This window comes from Orcinus orca, chromosome 6 (assembly GCF_937001465.1).
Source record: "Orcinus orca chromosome 6, mOrcOrc1.1, whole genome shotgun sequence".
NCBI classification, from domain to species: domain Eukaryota; kingdom Metazoa; phylum Chordata; class Mammalia; order Artiodactyla; family Delphinidae; genus Orcinus; species Orcinus orca.
In genome coordinates, this window is record NC_064564.1 from 89,143,223 (window position 1) to 89,160,065 (window position 16,843).

Here is a 16,843-nt window from a genome sequence, read left to right on the forward strand (position 1 = left end):
CTAGTCTCAGATCTCCTCTAAGTCCCTGAACTCTCCCTTCTCACATCTTCTTAATCATTACCATTTCCACACTGAGGTCAGCACTGCAGGCTAACTCCTCAGACTTCTATTCATGCTGTACTTTTTTCATTGAAAATATATCTACTCTGAAAACTTAAATTACTTCATCTCTGTAGATAACCCCTTCATCTCTCTCACATCTTGAGCTCCTGGAACTCTAATCCCAAATCATCCGTTGCCTACCAGGCATTTCCACTTGTTACTTGCCAGTATGTCAGATCATTGGACATTTCCATTTGCATGTCCTGTTGTCACTGTCACTTCAGGCTCACTGTGTGAAACCTACAACTCATCACAACCTGTCTCCCCTGGCCTCCTGATTTCCCTACCAGTGCTGCTGCCACTGATTCTGCTAATTCCTCTTTCTGAAATGTCCTTTGCTTCAGTTCTTCTGTCCCACTGCTCTATAGAGGCCGTCATTCTTGAATACCATCCGTGATACTACATCAGACCCTTCAACATTTGACTTCCACTTATATCTCCGAGTCTCATTTCTCTCCATTAGTTCCACCCTCCCACTCCTCACATTCGAGGCCTCAGCCATCCTGAACTTCCACCACTTCCTCACTTACCACCACGCTCTCGGGAGACCTGAGCTTCCTTCTGACTAGTGCATGAGACTGAGTATGACTCTTAGAGTTAGTTACAGAATCAAGTCCGGTTTGGGTCACCCACTTCAAACTCTTGTAATGCCAAAGTCCCTTGCATGGGAAGTTGCGCTGTGTCCTCAGAAAGTCAAGTGACAAGTTCTGTGCCCCTCAGGCAGCACATTTCATTAGTGGGCAGTTCTGTCTGGCAGAAGTTCTTTTCTACCTTTTGATCCTGAGCTACCCTTTGAAGCAAACGAGAAAAGTCTAAATCCTTTTCTATAAACCAACTTCCAGATAATTAAAGAAGGTGCTCATGATACTCACACTCGTACCCCAGCTCTCCTTCTCACTTTGTAATAGATCCCCTTGCAGCCAGCTCCCCAGACATGTTCAGTTTGTCAATGGCTTTCTTCAGGGTTGACCCATAGGTCTGAATCTTCTGCTCATCCAGTGGTCTGATCCATGGGGAATCACTTCCATGATTCTACTCCATACCATTCCACTTCTCTGAGCCTCAGTTTCTCATCAGTAAAATGAAAAGATTTCTTAGTCCAGGACAAGCTTTGGGGCTCCATGAGTGCCCTGAAACTGTAGGCAGTATTTTGTGTGTCATAAGCATATGTGCATTTGGTGGGGGGGGGGGGATCTTTGGATTTTTATTACGTTCTCTAAGAGGGTTCGTGAATCATAGAAAGAATTTTTTTTTAAATCGCACTAAATGATATCTGAGGTTCCTCCCAGCTCTAACATTCTGTAAGTCAAAGGTCCTAAAATGCATGACATTTTCTCATTCCCTCGAGAGGAAGTCAAAGACCAAGTATTACTAAGCCTGTTATTCAGCGACAATGAAGAGATAGAATCTGACAGACCCCCACATACAATGCAATACCACCTGAAAAGGTTAGAGCTAAACCTTTTCTGCCTGATGAGGTAATCAGTTTTCTCTCACTGGAAATGTTCCAGCAGAAACTGAATTGTCATCTCTCCAGGATAATATATAGGGAATTTTAAAAAGTATATGAAGAGCTGGTCTCTCAGATCTCTTCAGAGTCAAAGATTCTATGAGAGCTGTGCCCTCCCATCTGCCTGAAATAACCTATTCTCACATCCCTCCTTTCTCATTTTGACATTATTTCTATGTAGCCTTTTTTTCTCTTCTAGTTTAATTAGTCTCCCATATCGTCCCTTAGCTCTGGATAGATATCTCTATTTCAGCATGCATCACATCTAGAACTCACTATCTGCAGGAGGTATGGGTCTGATTCCCTATTAGATTGTCAATTCCTGGAGAGCAGGGATTATATTATGTACCTCCATACTTCTAGTGCCTTAGAGCCCTTGATATATAGCAAGCATTTAATAATATGTGTTCAGTAACTGCTCCTACAGTGGGTCTAAGACCTTACCTAAGTCGTTCATCATTCTGGGCCTTAGTTTCCCCCTCTGTCAAATGGAAGGGTTGGACCAGGTCCTCTCTGAGGTCTCCTTCAATCTCTGTAAGTGGACCAATCACTGTAACTTGTTTGCCTTACTCAGGCACATTTATGTACCATTTATCCTCATAACACACACTGGCACTTGTATTTGTGCATTTGGTTTTCCAGCTCCCTCCATACTTATCATGAGCAAATTACCATTTGACACGTTTATGATTTTAAAAAGAAACCTAAGAGCAATAAGGTTTATCACTGCATATACTTGAACATTAGACCCCACTATGTGGCTTCCCCAGAGAGTTGTATTTGCCCAGTTTTGCCAAGAAATTAATTCTATCAGACATTGTAGTAATAAGCAGGCTCTTTCCCATTCCATGAGCATTCAAGTTGCTATTTGCCGTGAATACAAGACCTAAGAGAGGCTTGAGAGATGTGGTTAAAATAGCTTCTACAGAAAAAGGATTTGTGTGGTTTCAACAATGAGCATTTTCTGAAAATATCAATAGGCCCAGCCCTGTAACTCTTAGATGGCAAGGCACTCGTGCCACACCCAGGTTTCTTCACTTCTAACCAGATGCCTTTGCAGCTTAACAGCTTTACCTGTTAATAAAAGTAATAATGATTACTTATATTAATATAGTGCTTTATAGCTTACAGAATTCTTGTACATTAAATTTGTACAAAACCCAATGAAGTAGACAGGGCAACTATCCTTAAACCCATTTCATGCAGGGGAAAATAACACAGAGAGATTAACTTGTCTGAAATCACACAGCTAGTAAGGGAGAGTTGGCACATGAATCTCAGTCTTACCCAAAGCCAGGGCTCCTACCATTGCTTGGTTCAGGGGAATCAGCCCTCCAGCCATGCTTATGCTAGAGGCTCTCTCCAGATGCCAGCACCATCTGATAGGCCAGCATGGAACAACCTTGCTTCTTTTTCCTGACTCATATGCAACATGTAATTGTTGGTGGCAAAAGTCTCCAGGCCCCCAAGTCAGCTTTTGTCCTAACTCAATGCTTTTTCAGTTGTGCCGTGTCATTTCCGGTGATTGTTAAGAGAGTGGTACCAAGCCACCAGAATCAGTTCTGCAACATAGTTCAGGAAGAATCTTCTTGTTATTCTCCAAGCTAACATAGCAGAGCATACCAGTATCCTCCTAAATCCTTGAGAAAGTTAAGAAAATTAGTTGGCCCCAAGCCTACACCAGGACGATGAACAAGAATGGCACTAGGGCAAAGCTGGGATAAGTCGGTACAACAGCAGGACACACTAACTTAACCTCCCTTTTCTGTGGAAACCATTTTAATCACATCTCTCAAACCCCTCTTAGTCCTGTATTCATGGCAATGGCAACTTGAATACTCATGAATGAGAATGAGCCTGCTTTATTTCTGCAGTGTCTGAAAGAATTAATTTCTTCCTGTTAAAAATTGACAACTAAAACTCTCTGTGGAAGCCACATAGTGGGGTAGGGAAAAAATCCATCAGCTTCCAGGACTTAAACTTTCCAGGCCCAGAGGCAGGTCTGTGCCGTATTGCGCAAACGGACGGACGCATTCAGTGCTGAGATGCTAAAGCCATGGAACATTCAAGTCTTTGAAGTTACTGCCCTTGATCTGGTTCTCTGCACATCAAGCAAACTTTTGATCACTTGGTTTCTTACTGGCCTTTTTTTTTTTTTTGCAGTGGTTATCTAGGCTTCTCATTTGCAGAAGTCTCCATTCTTGGGTCTTAGATCTGGCTTGGGAGGGCTTCAGGGTATATCTCTGACCCACAACAGCCCTTCAGAGATTTGCACCAGCAATGTATGCCTTGGGTCTTTTCTTCCCTGGGTGAAACAGCCCCGTTTCTCCAGCCCATCCTTTGGAGACCCTCTTTACCCTGTGGTCCATAGGACCCAAAGCAGAGGTTGTCAAAGATCTGATCCCCAGTTGGCTTTCTTACATTTTTATACTGTGAGCCTCTGGGGAGCTGCAAAAATTGCTCTAGAAGAGACAGTACAAACCAGACTAATTGGTAGCCCATCAAAAGCTGTTGTCTGGCTGATTTCCCTTGAGATAATAGAAAACAAAAAAAAGAGGGAGGAAAATGCGGGACTAGTTTATACATTAAGATTCTGCTATCTTAATAAATTTCCTGCTAAAATATTACTTGCTGTGTCATGGACAGGATTTTTTTCTCTTTAAATTTTCATGTAAAGTAGAATCACATTGGTTCTTTTTCTTGTATTTGTTTCCTAAACTTTACAAAAATAGGTCAAGTGTATAGCATGGCCTACCATGAAGATTAAAGATCTTTGACATTCTGTAATAAATTAGTTGGAGAAAAAACACTTAAATTTTAGGACAGTTATTGAGTCTAAGGGTTCAGGACTAAAAGCTATGCTAGAAGCTAGCTTGAAATGCTGTTAATGTTTACTTTAATGTAGTCTTACCACTTTTTTCATATGACCCAATTCACTTTTTTAAATGATGGAAGAAGACTGAGTAAAATTTTTAAAAATGATTTGTGAGATGAATTTTACAGGAAGAAGTAAAGCTGCTGAATTCCAGCTCAGCCCTGTGTATAGAAAGCTGTTAGCACGTAACCTCGGATAAGTCACTAAGCTCTCTGCCTCAGTTTCCTTATCTACCAAATAAGTGCATTGCCCTCATTAAAGTGAGTTTCCTTCAAGTTCTTAGATTATGAGCAGTGGTTCTGGACCTTTTCCCCCCAGGGAAACACACAAACACACACAGGATCATATTCTATTCTGAGGAGCTGTATCCTCTGTGTGTGTGGGGGGGGGGGTTGCTTTTTGTTTCAAGGCAGCAGTACAGATAAAATAAGATGCAGCTTATGCATAATTCCCAGTTCTAATCCCTCTTCCTCAGTGATCACTGCTTTTACATTCAAGAACCACAGCTCTGGAGATCTGCACATTTGTGGGCTGTGTGCCACCTGGAAGATTTTTTTAATGCAAAATGCATCCATTTTTTAAAAACATTAATTTACTTCTGTTCATCAGCTGAGTGTGTAATTATATATTCTCATGATTACATTCTTTCTCCCGAATCTGCTTACTGAGTTCCACCAGAATGAAAAAAATAACCCCTTGCAAACCTCCCCCCTCCAGAAAAGTCTTCAGAAGGCAGAGCTCCCTTACCTGCTGGCCATCTTGATCACTCTAAAAGGCTAGATCCCCTGTTTGTCCTGTGACCGCCTTTGTGGGAGGCCCAGAAAGGTCTTCAGTGACAAGGTTTGCCCAGGGGCTGATTGCACAGTGGCTTCTTGGAACTGAAAAGGAAAGGGGTTTAGTGTCCTAAAAGAAGGAGAAATGACTGCTCAAATAACAAAGTCTAGGCTATCACCTCAAAGCCTCTTTTGATGGCAATGATATCCATGCAAATGCCAAGCCAGGCGACCCCACACGCCTGTCTGTCTGAAGGACCAATATATTCTCTTAAAGCACTTCTGTTCATCAGTGCCAGTAAAAAGAGCAGCTCTCCCTCTGCCTGCCAGAAGCACCTCTATTAGATCAATTAGCAGCACCTCAGCCACCCAGATGCTTCCACCTTCTTCTGAAAAGCAGCCTTCCCACAGACAGGTCACACTGAAATGGCACTTGCTAGCATCCGTGTGAATCCCAGGCACTGATGATGACAGGCTGTCCAGCTCGCCTGTCGACTGCAACGCAGTGCACACAAGTGTCAGCATTTGGCAAAGCCTGTAACAAGGCCAGAGTCAAATGAGAACATTCGAGCTGTACAGGAGTCAGCACGAGCCATCTGACCACTTTCTCTGGGATTGCACTCAGTAGGAACCTATCAGAGAGGCAAGCTTGGATCCCAGATCAGGGGCTTCACCACACAGGACGAAAGACCTTCAGAAGGGGAGTTAAGGGACTTCTCTGGTGGTCCAGTGGTTAAGACTCTGTACTCCCAATGCAGGGGGCCAGGGTTCGATCCCTGGTTGGGGAACTAGATCCCGCAGGCATGCCGCAACTCAGAGCCTGCATGCTGCAGCTAAGAAGTCCACATTGCCACAACTAAGAAGCCCGCATGCTGCAATGAAGATCCCGTGTGCCACGACTAAGACCCGGCACAGCCAAAATAAATAAATAATTAATTTTTTTTTTTTAAAAAAGGTAGGGGGGGGAGTTAAGTTGACAAGGCTTTATATTAAAGTGTGACTCGGATATCTGTCATCTGGGACTTTCCTCTCCCTTGAGATATAAATAAGTTTTGCTTCAGATTGCACAGTCTGTGGAAATCTGAATCCTATGACTTCTTGGGGGCTTGGGGTCTCTGCCTCAGCTCTTGGTTCCATTCCTGGGACCGTAGCCCTACAACTTGTCAGGTTGCCTATAAAAAAGCATGTATGAGCATGGGAGGCCTTCCGAAAAGCTGGTGTCAGTGAGGAGACTCACACTGCATATCCTCTAATGGCATAGTTAACAGGCCACACGAGACTTCCCTATTCTCTTAAGCTTTGCTACTCAGGGTGTGGCCAGAGGACCAGTAGCACCTGTAGGACCTGGGTGCTTGGTAGAAATGCAGACTCTTGAGCCCCACCCCAGCCCCAGTAAATCAGAATCTAGGTTTTAGTAAGATCTCAGGAGATTCCATTCATTAAAGTGTGTGGATCACAGATCTAAAGTCCTTTTCTGTCCCCTCACCCTGGACGATTCTCTACCCTGCCCTTGCTCCACGCAGTACCCAATCTTTCGCCTTCTCTTTCTTCCCCCTCCCTTCTCTCCTGTTCTTTCATCTCTTCCCTCCCTGTCAGGAGATACAAACAAATTCTTTGTGTCCTGACAGAGCAGGCCTCTTTTCTGGAGCCTCAAAGCCAGTCACCACCTAGGCCCTGAGGGTCTCACCTTCTACCAGCCCTCAATCCTGTCCCCAAGCTTACTGAGGTATTTGTCTAAACAAGGTCCCCCACTAAGAGGGACCCTGATACCAGCTACTCCAATAAAAGAAATCTCTCCATCCCATTACATAACACAGCCCCGATTCTATAAAGACATTCCAAACAGACCCTTAAATCAATTCAGGATTATTAGCCATCATGTAAGTGTTAGACCTGGGGAAACTGAGCCTTCGGCAGGAAAGTGACTTATTCAAGGTCTTTTTGTGGTTACTGGCAGAGGCAGGACCAGAAGAATTCTTAGACTTCCCAGTACAGTGTTCTCTTCACTATACCTCTAATTATTCTACTTTAAACTGCACCTTTAAATGGCAACCAAATTCTCTTCCTGAGCAGCAAATATGTATTGGGTGCCTGCCGTTTATAGCAAGTGTTGTTTAAAGGTCAAAAGAAGCAAAACAGACCCAGTTTTTCCATACTCGCTCCTTTGCCCAGACTTCTCCCTCAGACTAACATCCTCATTCCCACCTATCTGCCTGGCAAACTCCTACACATCTTTGAGAATCAACAGTTGGGACCTTCTTCCAGGTTCCTCCACAAAATTAATCACTACTTCCTCTGTGCAAGCACGTTATTATAACATTTCTTCCATCATATGTTAAGCCTTTGTTGTCCTAGCTGTTCCGCTCTGGGTAGAAGGTTCTTCAAGGGAGGGCCGAACTCTGTGGTCCTCATCACTGTATCATCAGTGCCCGGCACAGGAGAGGCGCAGAAAATGTTCGTTTTCGTCCTCTTTTTTTTCCCTTGGATATCCCTACAAATTAATGACATCAGTCAAACAAATCCTGTCCTTAACTCAGCCACTTCGTCCTTAAGCACCTGACCCCTTTCTGGACCTGCGCTACCTCGGCCCATCTGCCTCACCCGGCCACTCATTTCTAGTCTTGGCCTCCCCTGTCTATTCTGTTGCTACCCAAAGGTTCCAGCTTAGCCACCAGCTACTTGTGTATGACTTCTTGAAAATCACCTGTTATTGTAACAGGTGATTCTGGACCTCATCTGCAAGTTGAGTGGGTTTGACCCATAAGCTAAGAGCTCTCGATGGCAGTGTTACAAGATTATAACACACCTCACAGGTGTGTTATAATCAGTTGTGAGGTGCTTTGTAATTTTTTCATGTAATCGTTAAGGTTTACCAGTGGGCTTTTTAACAAATAGAGAAGATTAAGGGTTATCCCTCTGACTGTCATTCTCAGTTGCATTCTGATGTGCTTTCTGGAATAGGAGAAAAGGGGTGTAGTTCCAGGGATCACACACACTTGGGGCACACACACCTTGGGATCCTCTTATGTCTCACCAAAAAGTTCCATATCATGTGTGTCTCAACTGGGCACAGGTTGATCTATAAGATTCTTTCTGCCTCCATCATCCTTTGAGCTATAAGACCTGGATAAAAGACAGGAAATTGTGAAATTGTGAAAATTCTGAATTTCCAAATCCCCCCTGTGTTGTGGTAGCTCCTTTTAAAGTTCAAATCTCACTCAGGAACACCTGAACAGGTAATGAACGCTCTTAATTTTTTCCTCTTCCCCTTTGGCTTTGCTCCCAGGAAGCGAGAAGAAGAAAATAGGCGAAGAGAGGCAGAACAGCAGAAGGGAAGGCTGAGCCCAGATTCCTGCAGACCCCAGGCTCCTCCCTGTCTGCCCAGCACCCAGGCTGAGCCCCGCAGGCAGAGCTGGGCGCCCAGCAAACAGCCTCCCTGCAGCAACAAGGCGCAGGGCCCTGAGCGGAAAGCCTGCAGACGGTCTCCAGGCAGAGGGTCTCCAAGCAGAGCCCCCCAGAAGGAGCAGCATCTCTCCCCAGACTTGCAGAGAACAGATCCCAGAAAACCAAATGGTAGGTGTATTGCCTTGTTATTCAGTGCTAACCTATGGACTGCGGGCTCTTTTGATTCATGTATTTAGACCATTTACATTTAAGGTAATTATGTCAGCACTTAAGTCGGCCATTTTATTATTTATTTGCTCTTTATTTCCTCTGTTTCTGTTTTCTTCCCTTCATTAACCAGACTCTCATGATGTGATAGCCCTGTTGTATTTCCTCAAGTTCTTTCTTAGCTTGGGACCTTTGCATATAACAATCCTTTTATCTGTATGGACAAAAAGTACCTTTTATTTTTCAGCTCTCAGAGTGAATGCTCCTTCCTCTGTACAGCCATGCCTTCCCACTAAACAAGGCTTTGTTTTCCTGCTATACGCTCCCATAGCTTTCCTGTACTTCCCTATTATAAGGATCAACACCTTTCACTGTTATTACTGGCTTACTTGTCTGTTTTTTCCACTAGACTATAAGATCTGTAAAATCAGGGTTGCTTCAGTTATCTACTGCTGTGTAACAAACTACAGTAAAACTAAGCGGCTTACAATAACAGTTCATTATTTCTTATGATTTTGTGGGTTGGTTGGGCAGTTCCTCTGCAGGCTTCTCCTGCTCTCACTCACGTGGCTACATTCAGTTCAAGGTCAGTGAATTGGATGGTCTACGATGGACTGACTTGAATGTCTGGCAGTTGACGCTGGCTATCAGCTGGGATTCCTCGACTCTGTTTTACCTGGCCTTTCATCCTCCCATAGGCTAAACTGGCTTTCTTACACAGTGGTCTCAGGACATTATTCTAAGAAAGCACAGGAAAAAGCTATAGGACCTCTTGAGGAATAGGCTCTAGAATGTGCACGCTACATTCTGTTGATCAAAGCCAAGTTATATGACCATCCCAGACTAAATAGTATGGAGAAATAGTTTCCATCTTTATGCGTACTAGGATGGGAGTCATTTGGGGCTATTAAACAATCTATCACAGTTCCTTCTGGTCACAGATTATTCACATTTCTCCCACATGCAAAATATTCTCACCCTTATCTTAGGACCCCAAAATCTCATGCCAATTATCACATCAAGTTTTAAGTCTGGGATCTTGAGACCAATGTCGTGTCCTGATGTTGTTGAAGTTCCCCAGGTGTGAATCTTTCTGATTCAGAGACCAATGGACAAAACACACATCAACCACACACACATCCAGCAAGCAGTGGTGAGACAGGCACAGAATAAACCACAGGAGACATTCCTGTTCCAAAAGGAGAGAAATAGGAGGTACCTAGCAGTCACTAGTCCATAGCAATCCTGAAAGCCAACTGGTTATACATTAGCAGGCCCCCTACTCTGAGGTATGGAATGTGCCTTGATTAGGGTCTGGTTTTACTCCTATGTGTGTTTTCTATTCCATTGTTCCCCTTGGCTCTGGGCTCTGCCACCTGGGTTCTTGGCTCTACTCTCTGAGAAGTCTTCCTTTTCCTTGAGACGTAGCCCATGTTTGCAGCTGAGTAGACCTCTTAGCCTGTTTCCTGCATATAGGAAACTGGGGCCCCAGAGGCTCCTTTTCATTTGGGACCGCCTCAGTAGTTCAAGCTGGTGGCACTCTCAGTGATACAATTATCTCCAACACTTCATGGGTCTTCCATGAATCTGACTGGGTTCACTCCATGTTCCAAAACCACATCCATAATTATCTTTCAAACAGGCCTGTCTCTACTTCGGGTGGCGCAGGCTGCTGTGGAACAATGCCCTTGAGATCCTTACAAGTTCTTTTGTCTAGCTGAGAGGGCTACAATGTACCATCTTTAATATTTTTGAGGTCTTAATAAAGGGTTGCACAGCCATACTCTTGATTTGATCTTCATCTCTAGGTCATATCTTACTATATGAGACTCTTTTGTTGGCAAGAAAAAATGAAAATTTAAAACCGTTTTCTAACCCAGCACACTCTGTGCTCTTTATATTTACTCTCAATTCTGCCTGCAAGCTGAGTAGTTCTTTGTTCTTTCTCCCCATACCTTAATCATATGCAGCTTAAAAAAGCCCGTTGATATTTTCTTCAACATTCCACCTAGAAAGCTCCTAAGCCATATCTACAAGTTCATTAGGTATATTTTCTATCTTCCAAGTTACTGCAGATGACAATTTTGCCAATTATCCTGCCACTGACTTACACAGTTCACTTTTCTCCAGACTCCAATAGCAACTTCTTCTCTGCTCCTCCAGACTTCACTAATAGTTTCTTCATTGCCTTTCTATCTTCTGCTCACCAGCCAGTTCCAAAGTCAATGCTCTGGTTTTTTGTTAGGCCAGCGTGTCTCTTTTTTAGGTATCAGTTTCTGTGTTATCTCTAGCGGCATAACACACCCCCCCCAAAACTAAGTGGCTTAAAACAATGGTTTATTATTTTTCACAGTTCTATGGGTTGGTTAGGCAGCTCCTCTACTGGATCAGCTGGGCTTATTCCTGTGGCTGCTAGAAGTTTGGCCAGACTAGAAAGTCCAAATGGCTTCCTTCACATGTCTGGTAATTGGTGCTGGCTGTTGGCCAAGGTGTCTCAGTTCTCTTCTGTATGACCTTTCATTGTCCAGCAAATTAGACCATCTTCCTTGCATGTTTTTCTCAGGGCAGTGCTCTGAGGGAGAGAAGGTGGAAGCTACAGGTCCTCTTGAGGCCTGGGCTCCAGAACTGTCACACCACTTATACCAGATTCTGTTGCTCAGAGTAATTCGCAAGGCCAGCCCAGCTCAAGAGAGTGGAGACGTAGACATACTGCAAAATCACATTTGAAAGGTGATCAAATGTGGATCCTAGGGTAGGAAGAATCTTTAACCTTCAAACAATCTCTCAGAAGGAGCAATATGTCTCTTACTTCTTTATCCCAGCAGGGTGTCTGGCACATAAGAGATATTATAAACATTTGTTGAATGTATACTAGCTAAGTGCTTGAGATTTGGAGATTGTTAAACATGACACAAAAAGTATTCATTGGGTAAACACATTTTCTGGAACAGAGTCCCATTTTTATGGCAAAGGTTTGCTTCTACCTAGTTCACCAAATCAACTTATGCATGCATTTATTCAACAGATGTGTTTTTGAGCCCATACTATGTGCCAGCCACACTGAATTATAAATAAGACGAAGGACCATACCATCAGCATTTTCTTTCAGCAGTGAGCACAGTATTGGTTACATAGGTAAATATTTCTTGACCTGACTCGTCACTTAGAAAGCACCTGTTGAAAGTTTGATTGGTTTGGGGTTTACTCTGTACCCCAAGAATTATACTTAATTCCTGCAACTTCAAATAGACAATGGCTTTCCCCCAATCCAGTGCTCTGCAGAGCAGAGAGAAGGGGGAGCACAGTTATTTCAGGCTACTTACAACTACACAGGGTAATCGTGGCTTGTATTCACCTTACTATAAAATATCTTGAGACAGTTATGCTGCAAAGCTAGTCACATCTACTGTGGACCTGGTCACATTCAGGTAGTTATCTCATATCCTGAGAAGTCCATGAAGATTGTTTTTTTCATAACCAATCCTTTTGTCCTTAATTTGCTGATACTACTGATAGTTAGACTTCCTCTCCTCACTATTGGTTTAAAGGTGAACTAGTGCATGGTTGTATAATGATTTTCAAGCCATGTAGGGCTCATGAAATGAATTCAGTGGATTGGACTAGGATAATTTTCACGAAACAGACTTCAATAGAACCTATTAAAGTTCATTGCACATTATAAAGGTAATAAGTTCAGTTGCAGTTATATGTCTTTGTACATAGGGGTGTGTGTGTGCATGTGTGTGTGTTTGTATACATGCAGATGAGTATACTGGGCCACAATTTAAGATTTATTTCTTGGTATGGGTTATTGTCAAAAAGTTTTGAAAATTAGTGTTCTAGAACAGTTGAGAGGCAGGAGAGCTCCTCATTCATTTGAGGGCAGGAAGTGGTGTCCTGAATAAGAGACCTCTGGGAAAAGCCAGATTCAGATATGCAAACAGGCTCAGAGAAGCCCAGCATCCAGACTTTGGGGAGGGTTGGAGGAAGGGAGGCCCGTGAGCCTGATTCAGGTGTAAGGAGAGGCAGCTCCAGTTTCACGGGCAGCCTTTGCCCTTGCTGACCTGCCCAAGAGGCCAGAGTACAGAGGAAAATAGGGAGATACTTCTAAGAATCAAGACTGGACATCGACCAGGGCTTCTCCAGTATAGTGTTCCCAGGAAACCCAACATAATTGGGCAAAGGACATCCCAAGCCACATTATGTTTGGCCACATAAAGAAGGGTCACAGCTGCCTCAGCTGATCAGTGATCAGGCAGTATAGCCTTTGCAGCATGGGCATCCTAGCAGGAAGCCAGAGAGGGGAAACGTTGGCCACTTCTTCTTCTCCATTATCCTATTTCATAAATTAGAGCCTGAGGGTTGTTAGAGAGCATCTAGTTCAGCCTCCTCAAAACAAGTCAGCACCCTGAGGCCCTGAGAGAAGGGCTTGCCTAAGGTGTCTTAACAGGTGATTGCTTTCTTCTTCCTTATTCTTCCCTTTTTGTTGTTTCCAATGTGTATAGAGCATAATGGCTAAGTGTGTAAGCTTTAGACCCTACCACTTACTAGCTATACAATCTTAAGCAGGTTACATAGCCTCTCCAAGCCTCCTTTTCTTTATTTGTAAAAAATAAAAATAAAAAAAAAGAGAGAGAGATAATAATGCCTGTCTTAGAAAATTGTGACCATTAATGAGATAACCCATGTAAAGACTTAAACACAGTGCCTAAAGTACTCTATAAGTATGAGCTGTTACTATAATTAACCTCATTACTATTTCAAAGGGGGGAAGGAAAGAGAGGAAGGAGACACTATTTAGAAAGACCGCTGTGACTGGGTGGAGGATGGATTTGGAGGGCCACATAGGGCCTATACTAAGGCACAGTAGCAGCAGGGTGATGAGAAGGGGATGGACTTGAGAGGTAGAATTGCAATGACTTGGCAGCAGAGTGCTTGTGGGAGGTGGTGGAATAAAGCTGTCTTTGAGTCAGTGTGGTTCTCAGGAGAGTCTAGTGGAGGAGAAACTCACTATTTTAAAGGCCATCCCTGATGTTTTCTTATTCTCACCATATGGGCTGCCAGGGCTAGTGGGTATGATTGGTGGGAGTATCAGGGGGCCCTTACATTTGGCACATGTGCAGTGTCTAAGGCAGCAAACTCTATTACCGTCTAGATACCAGAGACTCCTTGACGTCTTTTCCTTACTCCAATTATGTATATTCAGCTATTTACTATGTCCTCATTTAGGTGTCCCAAAGGCATCTCAAACTCAACCTGTCCAAGACAGAACTGATCATGATTTCATGTAAAACTACTCCTCAATATTGGTTAATATCCAATACTTGTCCATCTGTATGTCCATCCCAGGAGTAAAAATCTGATCATTATCTTCTTTTCCTTTACCACTCAAAATCCAATCTGTCACCGGGCCTTGTCACCTTTACTTCCTAAATAGCTTTCAAATCATTCTTTGTATCTCATCCACCACCACCACATAGTCTACCTAACATTTGCTTACCTTCATCTCTAACTTGGACTGTTGCAGTAGCTTCCTAACTGGTCTTACTTATCTACTCTGACTCCCCTAATCCATTTTCCTCTCTGTGAGCATATCGGTCCCTTCAATATGAAATCTCATTATATTCCTCCCCTACCCAAGGCCCTGGAATCAACCACGTCTCCAAGGAACCTGGTTCCTTTTGTTGGAGATGGTATTAGAATCCAAGATCTGAGTGCTAGGTGTGTATACTACTCTTGGACTGTCATTGCTCCTAAACCCTTTCAGCAGAGAGAACTGAGAAATATTTATATCTATTTGTGCACCTATCAGTGTATATGTGTATTACACACACACACACACACACACACATACACACATACACACACACACTGATTTCAAACTGTTACCTCCAATTCCATCCAACACCACAGGGTTTATTCTAGCTTTTATCTTTTTATTTGAAATTTTTTTCTCCAACAGTGAAAGACCTGGCTCCCATTATCTATGATATATATGCTTATTTGTTCAATCCTAGTATACACGTAAAGTAGATTCAGAATTGCCAACCCATACCCCTTTGAGAAGTAAATTTACTAAATAGAGCATAGTATTTACATACATTTCTTTTTGTCCTTAGTCTTACAGTACTCAGCCAAAATATGATTTTATAAAGTTACTTGGGTGAGTTCCCTTCTTCTCCACCTTTTTAGTGTGGTTACCTGATCTGATCTTGTAATAGTGTTAGGTTTATTTGTTATTGTTTTTATTCCATTTTGGGTTCTTTCCCACATCCTAGCTGATTCTAATTGCTGTTCATTTTTTTTTGTTGTTAGTTGGGTACCTTTTATTTAAACAGAAAATGACATTTTCTCATAATTATAAAATTACTTAATGTACATTACCAAAAAATTAAAATCAGAGAAAAGAACAAAGAAGAAAAAATTAAAATCCTCCTTAATCTTAAACTATACAAACCCTTCTACTATAACTTTTTTTTAATTCAGAAAATTGTGGGCATCCTGTTTTGAGATGTTCTTACATAATTTCTTTGTTTTCAACAAAAATGTTACTAGCTGCTTAGCATTATATCAGATTATGAATACAGCATGCTTTGTTTAATCATAACTGTGTTGGACATATAAACTAAACAGCCTTTCATATAAGTTTTTGTATATACCTCTAATTTTTATGGCTCTTTAAACATGCTGCCAGGGACTTCCCCGGTGGCTCAGTTGTTAAGAATCTGCCTGCCAATGCAGGGGACACGGGTTCAAGCCCTGGTCCAGGAAGATCCCACATGCCGTGGAGCAACTAAGCCCATGCGCCGTGACTACTGAGCCTGCGCTCTACAGCCTGCGAGCCACAACTACTGAGCCCACGTGCCACAACTACTGAAGCCTGCGCGCCTAAAGCCCGTGCTCCACAACAAGAGAAGCCACCGCAATGAGAAACCCGCGCACCGCAATGAAGAGTAGCCCCTGGTCGCCGCAACTAGAGAAAGCCCATGCACAGCAACAAAGATGCAAAGCAGCCAAATAAATAAATAGATAGATAGAAAATTTAGAAAATAAATAAAAGATAAATAGAAAATAAATAAAAGAAAATTTAAAAACAAAAAGCCAAAAAAAAACATGCTGCCAGACTTCTTGGAATCCAGGAAGGTTTCAGATGTTTGTTTCACGCTTGCAAAAGCAAAAACCAAAAATCTCTCCAAACACTTAGGCAAATAATGGTTTTACTAAATCCTAGTTAGTAAGATGGAATTTTGTCATATTTTTATTGGCTTTGTGTATCTATTTTCTGGATTATTCACTGATGTCTGCTGTCAATTTTTTTTTTTTTTTTTTTTTTTGCTGTATGCGGGCCTCTCACTGTTGTGGCCTCTCACGTTGCAGAGCACAGGCTCCGGACGCGCAGGCTCAGCGGCCATGGCTCATGGGCCCAGCCGCTCCACGGCACGTGGGATCTTCCCAGACTGGGGCACAAACCCTTCTCCCCTGCATCGGCAGGCGGACTCTCAACCACTGCGCCATGAGGGAAGCCCTCCACTGTCAATTTTTAAATTGGTTTTTCATTTTCTTAGTATTTCTAAAAGGTCTTTATGTAATAAGGATAGTAACCTTTCTCTGTCATATATAATGAACTTTTTTTGTTTACCTTTTAATTCTGTTTCATTTTTTTCTTCTGAGATTTTTTTCTTTGTGGTTTTATGCCAAGAAAAGCTTTTTCCCACTTTAAGATCTAATAAATACATATATTTTCTAATTTTTACTATCTATATTTCGTTATATAGTGAGGTTGGAATTGAATGATTTCTTTTTAGAGAATAAGCAGTTGTTCTAGCCATAAACATGGAATAATCCTGAGCTGCAGTGCTGGCAGTAGGCTTGTGAATAATGGCTTCTGAAGGAGTATAGCATCACTCTCTGGGGTCATACCCAGGGCCTGTGAGCACCTCATCTCCTGGGTCCACAAATTCAAAATGCTAT

The 16,843-nt window shown here is 42.6% G+C and overlaps 1 protein-coding gene across 4 annotated transcripts in view; it reads left to right on the plus strand.

Moving 5' to 3' along the window:
• The window catches only part of INVS (inversin), a 144,270-nt gene that overhangs the window by 104,665 nt on the left and 22,762 nt on the right, over positions 1 to 16,843 (plus strand). For all 4 annotated transcript variants that reach the window (XM_033431194.2, XM_012533634.3, XM_033431196.2 and 1 more), the window contains one exon: positions 8,547 to 8,833. In XM_033431194.2, coding sequence (XP_033287085.1) covers positions 8,547 to 8,833 — 287 coding nt within the window. The remainder of the gene's footprint in view (positions 1 to 8,546; positions 8,834 to 16,843) is intronic.